This window comes from Pyxicephalus adspersus, chromosome 7, assembly GCF_032062135.1.
Source record: "Pyxicephalus adspersus chromosome 7, UCB_Pads_2.0, whole genome shotgun sequence".
Taxonomy (NCBI): Eukaryota; Metazoa; Chordata; class Amphibia; order Anura; family Pyxicephalidae; genus Pyxicephalus; species Pyxicephalus adspersus.
Window position 1 is genome coordinate 26,025,392 of NC_092864.1, and position 11,720 is coordinate 26,037,111.

The window sequence follows — 11,720 nt, forward strand, 5'->3', positions numbered from 1 at the left end:
TCTTTCACCTACTTTATATCGGCACTATAGTGTTGGCTGCACATCATTGCTCTAGACTTGGCTGAAACATGTTCCAGGTCTTTGGTACTCTTACTGGCTATGAATAAATTGAGCGCTACCTTCCTACATTTGACCTTTGCTGCAGTTGAGTCGTTTTGGATTCTCTGCAACCGGCGTGTCTGACACCTTGGGATACGCTGATCACATGATTTGAACAAAGTGTGACCAACGCTTGGATCCCCAATGGGTTCTAACACTTCACGGGTCATGTGATTGTACATAAAATCTGAGCTGTCCGGAGTTTCTCTTTACAATCAGACAGCTTGCAGCTCGTCAGCCCTGGAGAAGGTTTATGGCGAGGTTATACCGGCAGGAAATACGATCCTCCAGGTCAGTTTATTATTCCCATGCTCTGCAGTGTGTGTGTCGGCCCATCGAATCTGAGAGTGGCCCTAAAATTTAATTCCCAAACTGATTACACAGATTAAAGTTATCAGAGTGTAGCAAAGTCTTTACGGCGGGGAGATAAAAGGGCACATTAAAACGCTTTTCTTATTTTTGTTCTAAGTGCCCCACACTGCAGGCGACGGCATTATCATAACTACAGATCGTAAATATACAACGCCTTGTCAGGCGTCCACCATCGGGTATGCGAGGCGGTGGGATCATCATAGAGATGCTGAGCAGACACAAATCATTGCATCGGGACCGTGCTAAGCTACGGCATCACCGTACCGAGCTACGGCACTGAGCCCACATGATGGGGGCTTTACTGCAGAGGAATAATTATATTATTATTATTATTATTATTATTAAACAGGATTTATATAGTGCGAACATATTACGTAGTGCTGTACATTAAATAGGGGTTGCAAAATGTAATGTAATGGGAATGTAAAGAATAGCTTGATGGTGTGTAAAAAGGACCTGTTATGGCTGGGTGACAGCAGCAATCCAAATAATCTGTCCTAAAATAAATGGAAAACTATCACTTAAATCTCAGACACTTCAACATATCAATATCCTAACAAAAGCCATTGTCAATATTTCTAAATCTGCAGCTTTCATTAAAATATTCTCTGGTGATCCTGCCATGAATGTCTTTGTTTAGGCAAGTCTTGTTATGAAAGAACAACTCTGTCCCGGTCTCCCAACTGCGCTCATGTGTTGTCACAATGGGCTTCTAAAGGAGACTACAAGAGGTCATTTTCCTCATTATGCAGACATGGTCAACTGTTGTCACCGTTAGGAAAACCACCCCAAGTAATTCAACGTAGCCTGGAGTACAGAAAGTGGCTGCAGGAGATCAGCAGCACAGAGATGGGACAAAGAAGGAAGAAAACAAGAACTTTATTTAAAATCCAGGTTTATAACACACAGTGCTAAAGTCTACTACAAATTACTACCAACCAGCAAACTTTCCTTCATATGAGCTTTCCTGTTTATTGATCATTGGGATATATGACTAAACCCCATACAGGGGATCATCAGGGCACTGGAGTAGGAAGAGGTGAGGGTTTTGTTATGCAAAGTTAGTACCTAATATCTCCACTTCCACAAATCCTCCATGCTGGTAGGTGTCATGTGTCCATCCCGGAGGATGACTGCAAAGAATTGAGCTTAACTGGTAACACCATTTGCAGGAATCCTCCATAATGTAAGGCGTCAGATGACTGTCCCAGAGGATGAAGGGGAAATGTTAAGTTATCATGTAAATACAATTACAGAAATCTGCTGTTAAGGGGTGTTTTGTCTGGAGGACTAGGGAAAGTGCGAGTTTGTACCTGGATTAAGAATCCCCTATGGCAGGAGATTTCCTATGATGGTCCAGAAGGGTGACAATTCTGGGTTAGTATCTTGAAATTCCATGGAGCAAACCTTAGTGTTGGTGGGTTTCACGTGACATCCTGGAATCTGGAATTATCTCCTGGTAATGATATTCCCAGGTATCATCCAGGGTGGTCACATGAAATTTGCCGTTCTGTACGATTACTAAGTAACGTCTATTTTATCAATTATCATTCCAGCTGGGTGTTCTCTGCCCACCAATGGGCACTCACTCCAAAGAACCCTAATTTCTTACCCGCAATCAACCCATGAGATTGTGGCTCTTCCTTTCACATCCTGTGCCACGTCCGACAGTAGTTTCAGCTGACGCTCGGCTCCCTGAGCTGCAAGATATAAAAATCAATAGGTGATTTTACAATATACCGCAGTCCAGGTTTCTAAAGGGAACCGGTCGGAGTAAAAACTGCACTAAACACCCTAATGGTAACAGCAAACAAGTCATATGCCCTATCTGGTTGTAACTCAGCTCATACGTGCTACAGAGTATGCAAGCCCAGGGTGGATGCATCACATGAATCATCTACATCGACAACCTTATATTCTGAGAGGTTCCCTTTAAAGTTATTCTAAAACAAAAAAATAAAAATAATAGGTCAGCAGCACCCAATGCAAGAAATGTGAATTGCAATTTACGCTTTACCTTGAAGAGTTCCGGCTTCTGCTGCTATCTGACACTTCAGTGAATTGAAGAATGGAGTTACTGCCCATCCAGTAGGTAAATACTACAATTCTTCTCATAGGGCACAGGGGGGGGGGGCGTGACCTTTTGGGTTTAAACTACTGAAGTCTGTCAACACAGCAGCAAGAATAGGGGGGGTATGAGATACAGATTCTTACAGAACCTCATTTGGGGGTAAAATCCAGACCCTCTAATCTCACTAGGATGGGGGTTACAATATGGACCCTCCAATCTCATTTAATGTGGTGAGGTTGTACTATATTGCAGCTCCTCTCATCTCACCTGATTGGGAATACAGCACCAGCACATTATTGCGGGTTCGCAGCAGCTTTTTGAAATCTTTGTGGTCGCTGATCTTTTCGATGAGCGGAGAAATTTTAAGTGCAGCAAAACAAAGTGGAAGGACAACCTGAAAGATACAAAAGATAGTGGTTATTCATCTTGGGCACATCAAGTCTGAAATCTTCACAAAGCTCCAACATGGCCTTGAGGTACCAACTTCCAGAAAGGGAGAATTGTGGGTAATGGGAAAGATACAGCACACATGTGTGGTACTGGCATCTATGTGAAGTCTGTGCAGGTGTTGGGCTTTTCTTGTTTCAGTGCACATTGGCTTATGCTACGCATACATAGGAGATACCTTGCTGCTCCTGCCAACCCAACTGTTGTTTCCCAACCCTACCCAATGAAGTGCCAAGAGGTTCTCGTTCCTTCGACCTCACCATACAAAGTGCCCAGGGGATCCCAGCTTCCCAACCTCACCATACGACATGGCGTTCCCATCCCCCTGATCTTACCATACAAAGTGCAAAGGGGTTCCCATCTTTCCAACCTCACCATACAAAAATACCCAGGGGTTCCCATCCCCCTAACCTCACCATATAAAGTGCCCACGGGGTTCCCATACCCCTGACCTCACCATACAAAGTGCAGAGGGGTTCCCATCTTTCCAACTTCACTATTCAAAGTGCCCAGAAGTTCCCATCTTTCAGACCTCACTATACAAAATACCCAGGGGTTCCCATCTTGCCGACCTCACCATACAAAGTGCCCAGGCTTCCCACCCCGCTGACCTCAATGTATAGAATGTAGCTTAGCAATAAACCAGGGATTTGTACAGCTCTGTCTGACAATAAACATTGCACAATGGTGACAGATTATGATACCAACACCTATATTAAATGCAGAGCACTCAGAATGAACAGCGCTTACAAACCTCCAATAATGTGGAATCCGGCCAATGTCACTTTGTTTGTATTAAATACCGGGTTTATTTTATGACTTTCTAGATCCATGTTAGTGATTCCGCTCTACTTCTTGCATCCTGCCACAAAAAAAAAAAAACTGCCTGGGGTTTGGTGTCTTTCCCCATTCTTTTTAAACCTATTTAATGCTGGATGGAGGGGCTAAAACTTCTGTCAGGTTTTTGCTGCTGTCTGTGCTCATGTAAAGAAATTGCCCCTCACTTTCTGTCCCAGTGATAACGCGGTCACCAAGATATACATTTTTTCCGCAATTTATTCTAAGAACAGTAAAAGTGAGCTCATATAAAGATTAAGAAAATAATAAATTCCTGGACTGACCCTCCGCCAGCCCCTCCCACTGCGTCCTGGTGCATTATAACATCTGCTGTACTCTGTGCAGGGCCTGAACGCAGAGAGAGGTCAAAGTTCATCTCATTCCTTTCTCAGTATGTGGAGACAACCGGGTGTGACCAGACACGGGGAAAGTCCAGGCCACCCTTCAGGGTGCAAATCATCTGAAATATGACAAATCTGAACACACAATCCAACCAGATTGTCACATGGGCTGGAAACAAATACACGACCATTGAGGAGGAAACCAACCCGGCATCTTTAGACCGAAACCTGCAAAGGATCCAGGGCAAGGCACTCGCTCGGTCAATACAACTGACACCCAAAAGTAATCTGATTGCCCTCAGATCTCCATCTGCAGAGTTATTTCTTCCATTATTTAAAAATACAATAGAAATGATTCATACAATGCGAGCGCCATGTCGGGATGTTCTGCCGCTGCCGACTCTGGAAATCTACAGGGGTGAAACACATGGGGCCCAGACACCTTTCAGCAGGCTCAGAAATTGTTTATTGGGGAGAGGGGGGCACAAAATGCCATCATTCACTGCATGCCAGCCATCACTATCTCTCAGTCACCGTCATCTGGACAGACCGGTTCCTCCTTGATGACTCGCCAGTAATTCTTTCCACAGGTGGAACACAAAAAATAAAAATCAATATTTGCTCTCTGGTATTTGCACTGCGCTGAATTTACACCACGTTATACTAAGTGAACGAACCACAGCTGGAGGGAATTGCTGTGCCTGGGAACACCTCCAGAAACAAAAGCACAGAACCTGCGGCCTGCAATGACTGATGGGCAGCCAAGGGTAACGGTAGGTGAATATGTGAAGTTGCTTGGGCTGCCATTGAAGTGAATGTTCAAATACACTTTACTCCTCTTCCTATTGGCTCCGATCTGGGATTCAGGTGGCGGGGCAGCCACCTGCTTGGTGTGAATTCAGGCCTCATCAGTAGCAAATGTGACAAATCAGAGAACTGCTGACGTTACCCAAAAAATGCTGCAGTTGTGGTAAAGTCAGAAGGTTCACTCAAGGACCACAGTCTGAGATCTTTGCTGCCATATTCCAGAGAGCTCCTCAAATGTTGGTTGGAAGGGTCTGCATCTGTGTACCTTCCCCTTCTCCCCGTCTGTGGAGTAACCGAATTGATGGCAGATTTCTATCTCATACTGAGACAGCACAACAGTGTCTAGATGGACAACTGAACCCTGAGCTGTTAGTCTCAGCTCCCTTTACGGATCTCAGAACTTCATTTTCTGCTCTGACAGAAATGTACATTTAACGCCATTTACATCCATCCCTCCTGACAGCGCTGCAGAACAGGTCGCAGTATCCGCACACTATGCAATGACAGCGCTGCGAGAAGACAGCTCCCTCATGGTAAGGGGATATTAAACGCTGGCTGAACTCCTGGCCGCTGGAAGATGGCTGGTGTCACTCCTGCATTCATCTGGTACCATGGGGACACAACGGCTGTATATGGCAAAGAGCTGCCAGCTGCAAAACCCCAGAACTGCGCTGGTCCACTGCCAGCCATAAGGGTCAATCCTGGAGGGATCCCCCACCACATCATATGATCCCAGAAATTATCTGATTTTGCAGCAACGCAGGAATGTCATACGTCACAGCAGAGTATTTAACAGGCAGATACCCATCTCCTGCCCCGTCCGATCGCCCCACAAAATGCCAACGTCTCTGCAGAACAACGGAAGCTTTATTACACACAAGTGGTGAACAAAGACACAACTTTTATTACAGTGCATTACAGGTGAGATTGTCATCGAAGACTGCTGGAGACTGCCTGCCCATTGTTGGAGAGCATCACAGACTGCTGGCACATTATGCAAGACTGCTAGAGACTGCCACCGCATTGCTGGAGAGGGCCACAAACTGATGCAGAATCAGAAGAGACGGCTAGAAACTGCCACCAATAGCCTGCTGACATGATGCAGGAGACCACCTAAGATTTCTGCTATGGTAAGGAGACTGCTAAAGACTGAAAACTTCAAGAGCCTGTACTCATGGCATTCGCCACTATCTGTCTTGTAAAGCAGTCACTTGATAAAAATTGCAATCGCTATCTTTCAATATATTTGCAAAGCAGGGATAGCCACTTTCATAAATGGGGCAAAGAGAGAAATCAAGTGATTTGTGTATTGGTATTTATCGGTTAATCGATTCTTTGATAACGGAGCCCGCAGTGTATGCTTTAAATGAGCCACACCTCCTGCAACCATTATCAGCCAATCTTCTGTTCATTCTTACAATCACACCAATGCAGTCTGTCCCAGCAAGAAGAGTAACGTTCAATCACACAGCGGGAGAAGCATTGTAATATCGGCGATGTCTTGCTGATCATGTGATCACAGCATGCTACAATGCAGCTTTAGAGGATAAACCCGAATGCTCGCCATTGAAGAATGCGCTTATCTGCTGTGTGGGTCTGATAAGACGCTGAAATCTTTTCCTGGGAAATAATTTAGAAAATATCATCTTAAAAGAAGAGAAAGGTTTTCCCTGGTATTATGGAGGAGAGAGCGATGGTCAGATATCAGACATGCAGCAACACCAATCGCGCAGAGAACACACATCCCCTCCCAGGGAAGATCCTTGCCTGCATAAACTGTGTAGATACAGATGATACTCTAGGGCAAGGCAAATCCAAAGTCACATGATCAGCACTGCATCCCCTGCATCCTGCTACCTGGACTGTGATTTGTGTCTCACAGAGGGAGGTCCGTCACTGCAGGGCAGGGGATGTTTGTCATTTGTCTTCAAGCTTAAATCCAACCAACAGGCTGGGGGTGGGGTGGTGACACCACTGTATTCCCTTCAGGTATATCTAAACCCAAGAACAAATATGTCAAATATTGCAGCATGCCCATCCTCAGATGTGGCAGAATTGTTTTTCAGAATATTTTCTGTAAGTACAGAAATCTTGTGCTGATCCTGCCAGAACTCCAGTGCCCCTGTCACTTTCGGTGTACTGAAGTGAAGTCTCAGGGTTATCTGCTAGGGGGACAACGCTGCTTTTCTATACCCTCACCCACCTCTAACGTTCTCAGCCTAGGACAGGAACTGGCAGGAACATCAAGTGAAAAATAGCAAGTAGTAAGTACAATAAAGTACATCGCAATGCAGCCTTGCAGCGCAGGTGTGTCATTTAAATGCACAGGTAGCATTTTAAATAAATCGCACCACAATGCAACCATGCATATATAATGCATCATTGCAACCACTTGGTGTGAACAGGCCATGCAATACAAAGTCTCTGCCTTTCTGTCAGCTTATAGATGATTGCTCTGTGAATCTTTGTGAAATCTCTAATAAAAAAATGGTACTGTTGCTGCAGTCGCCATAGTAACTGCACCAATGCCTGTCAATGCCCATTAGTAATTTCTCATTAAGAGACAAATACATGTAAGGAAAAAAAACCTGCAAAATGAGCAATAAATTCGATTCCCCTTGTCAGAATATCAATCAGGAGATCATAATCCGTCCTGCTCACAAGAAGAGCTGCAGCAGCAAGGAGTTTGCATTCCGCCAGCAAGGAGAAAGGATCTCTCATTTGGCCGAAAACGAGTGTTTAAAGTGACCCTATCAGCAGCACAGTCCCACCAAAGCCAAATCCCCATAGGATGGCATGGCATTTTAAATGGCGTTACTAAGGTGGTGCAGCTCTGACATGCATGTGTTAACACGTCACCATGCATAGTGGTGTGCTGCCATGAAAACTTTAATGTTTGTCCACCTATCATCAGTCTGCTCCAGAGCTGCAGCAGTTCATTCAGAATGCATAAGATGCCCTAATGCAACAAATGTTAATGAAGGACAAAAATAGATGTCCATGCAATGGACTGGAAAAGAGAAATGCATGAACACATTTTGTGTATAATGAACAAACTTCTGACAAATCAGTGAGCTAGAAAAGACTGACGAATGGGGCTGCAACTTCCAGGAAGAGAAATGTGATCCTGGAGTAGATGATAGGCAGTGTGTCCCTGGCATGGATAGTGGGTGTGGTCACACAGACAGCAGCATGTCCCTGCCATGGATGGGGGGGGGTCTACACAGACTGCAGTGTCATGGAAAGCAGAGAAAGGACACAGTGACACAGACAGAGGTGTCTCCCTGGCATGGGCATTGGGTGTGGTCACAGAGATAGCACCCTGTCCCTGGCATTAAGGGTGAGCAGTGGTTGTGGACACATATATAGCACTGTGTCCCTGGCATGGAAAGTGGGTGTGAGATAGCGGCGTGTCCCTGGCACGGACAGTGGGTGTGAGATAGCGGCATGTCCTTGGCATGGACAGTGGGCGTGGTCACGCAGATGTTACAATGCCACACATTTATATTATCACAGAGATTGGGAACTGGGTAAGGACAGGAAGAAGGGGGGGGGGGGGTTGCCAAAATCACATACATGCCAAAGTCTAAGGCAGGAGGTGGGGGAGGGGAGCAGCATCCTCCAGGATTTTCTACAACACTTATTAGAAATCTTCCAGGAAACCATGCGGAGAACCTCAACACCTACACCATAGAGAGCAGAAAATTCATGAAACGGGGAGTCAGAAGAGACACCATGAGATTCCCCAACCACCAGAGACACAAACTACTGGGGAAATCTCATTGTGGGGGGGCAGAGACACAAACCATGTCAACTCTCTCGGTGTGCACAGACGGTCATGTGACTTTATCACTGGGGCCAATAACAGAGCATGCAGCAAACAGCCCCGCCCCAGAGGGTTCTGGGTAAACATCTGCTATAATTGGAAATATAAGACTGAACTTATTTGGGTTTACTTGATGCAGGACACATTCACCTACAGAGTGAATGTTCACACAGTTTAGTGAATTAGGTGAAGTGATGCTGACATCCGTCATCCAATCACATGCGAATACAGATCTATCTTTAATCCAGTACAGATATTTTCCTCGCACATAATTGGGTGTTTTTGCTCCTTTAGTAAATGAGCCTCATTGCAGTGTATATTGGAGCTGCACACACAGGTGTGGCAGTGGACAGTCAGGATTTACTAGTAGTGACAGTGGGGTTATCTTTCTAGGCCAGGGCAGAGCAGGAAGGACAGGATGGACAGGTCTCTGTACCGAGCAGGGTCACCCATAAATGTGTCACCCTAGAGGGAGCTAAGTGTGAAATATACATGGGGGGGGACTACAAACTCAGCAGCCAGAAAAACAGAAACCCTTATTTCACTGTTATAGCACTCTGCATATACCAACCATATACCGCAACCGATGTATCCTCCCTCTCCCCCAAACTATGAGAGGACAGTGATCAGTGTGGATGGACAGTACATATATTGTATATAAGATATCTGACAAATAAGGACTGCAGCAGGATCGAAGTATGTGTTCAGTGATCAGTGTAGGACAGTTTGTACATAAGGACAGTGATCCCTGTAGAAGAACTGCAATCATTGTAATAGTACTGTATATAAAAGCTGTGATCATTTTGGAAGGACAGTCTGTATACAGGACATAGATCAGTGTAGAAGGACAGTCTGTGAGTACAAAAAGTTACATGATAGGATAGTCTGTATATTAGATTAGTGATCAACGTAGGAGCACAGTGATCATCATAGAAGGACAGTTTGCATTTATGGACAGTGATCCATGCAGAAGGACAGTCTAATTTTTAAAACAGTGATCATCATGGAAAGACAGTGATCACTGTAGGAGTACAGTCTGCATACTGGGACAGTGATCAGTAAAGAAGGACAGTCTGTTTATTAGGACAGTAATCAGCGTAGAAAGACAGTGATCAGTGTATCAGGGCAGTGCTCTGCGTAGCACACACTCACCAGCACCGACAGCACTACCCTCATCCCTCCCGGAGCCGCCATCACCGGCTGCCACGTCTGGCTGCGCCTGCGCACTGCACACATGCTGCCTGAGTCCCATGAGTCCAGACACACCCACATCCATGTCCATCCCGCCTCTGAATTGCCCACTGCCCTATCCTTAGTTCCATTAAGCGTAGTTGCCCCGCCCACCAAGCTGCTTCTCTTCCCGCCCACTACCTTCCCACTCACCCCTTCTCTGCCCCGTACAACTTTTAACGTATAAACACGCCCACCACCCCGCCCACCCCTAGGTCTGTTGTAAATCTGGCACCGCCCTCTACCTTCCCACTGAGTGACACGTGCCCCGGATAGGCTGCAGCGTTCTCCACTGTTTTTTGCGGGCTCTGGGGGCGGGGCTGGGTGCTCTGCCACACTCTGCTTCTTAAAGTGAACCTGTCACCCATTGTTTGCTATGCGTACGAAACCTGTGGGTCTCCTCCATTGCTGCTTGGTGGTGGGTCTACCATGTGGGTAATGGAATGGCAGCGGGTGGGGTTAGGAGGTCGGTGAATGAAATCAGAGGCGTGCACAGGATGGGCAATTGTAATGCAGTGTGGTGGTTGTTCTAAAGCATTTGGCTGTTTAGAATGGACTCGGCTTTAATAAAAACACCAAAGACCAACCCATTGCAGCACTGGATGCTGAGCAGAGTTCTTTTCCTACTACAGACATATAACAGTGCCTACACACCAACTGAAAGCTGAAATCAGTACTCCTAGTATACTCTGCCCGGTCCCAGTGCTCCCAGTATACCCTGCCCGGTCCCAGTGCTCCCAGTATATACCCTGCCCGGTCCCAGTGCTCCCAGTACACCCTGCTTGGTCCCAGTGCTCCCAGTATACCTTGCCCAGCCCCAGTACTCCCAGTATGCGCTGACTGGTCCAACCCTGCACCACCTGTCACTACAGTTTGCATGGTCAGGAAAGGGGGGTCAGTGCAGCTCCCCACCCTGTACTATACCAGGCCATATATCTTTCAACATAGCCAGAAGATCCTGCAAGGTAGAAGAGAGGGGCAAAGTCTCCCCCCTTCTACCAAGTACCCTCATCCATTGTTGAGGGAATACATCCTTTTCCCCTTCTTTGCCCCAGAAACAAGGTGAAGTTATTAGAAATTAGGGTAAATAATGGAAAATACTTATGGTGGAATCTGGAAGCCCCTTTTATAATAAATGTGCTTAGTTTTTTTCTTGTTTGTGTATTAAAAAAAATTGATGTTCCTGTATATATAACAAAACAAAAAAAGATGAAAAAATCAAGAAGAAAAAACTGCATTAGAACCCGGATTGGCTCGTTTTGAGCCCCTACCCCCTTTCTAATCATCTCTGCAGGTAGCTGATATAAAGATAAATTCTGGTACTTAGAATAGCTGTATTATGAACACATTTCAGGCCTCTCCTGATGCAGACCTGCAACGCTCGCATTACCTCAATGAACTTTAGGGCGTGTAACAAACTGTGTTCCAGTGCTGATTATTTTAAATGTGGCTCCAAGGCATGGCTGCCAATGTTGGTGCATGGTATTTTTTCATGTTTTGGTCATTTGGAATCTCAGTCACTAGAATTGAGTGTTTTCTTTTTTTTTGAGAGACAAATCATCTTGTCCTTTTTTTTTTATATATCTTTCCGGATTGCAGCTTTAAGGGCCCATTCACACTACAGGTGTGTGCTACGTCTTCAAAAATTCACAAGCATTGCCATGGATTATGTTCAGCCACCTATTGAATG

At 45.6% G+C, this 11,720-nt stretch overlaps 1 protein-coding gene across 1 annotated transcript in view; it reads right to left on the reverse strand.

Moving 5' to 3' along the window:
• PDIA5 (protein disulfide isomerase family A member 5) overlaps positions 1–10,036 on the reverse strand; it is a 41,214-nt gene extending 31,178 nt beyond the window's left edge. Inside the window, exons 1-3 of the mRNA XM_072417907.1 lie at positions 9,953–10,036; positions 2,810–2,936; positions 2,084–2,171 (exon numbers count right to left, since the gene is read on the reverse strand). Of these exons, the coding sequence (XP_072274008.1) occupies positions 2,084–2,171; positions 2,810–2,936; positions 9,953–10,036 (299 nt within the window). The remainder of the gene's footprint in view (positions 1–2,083; positions 2,172–2,809; positions 2,937–9,952) is intronic.
• Positions 10,037–11,720: the final 1,684 nt, after the last annotated feature.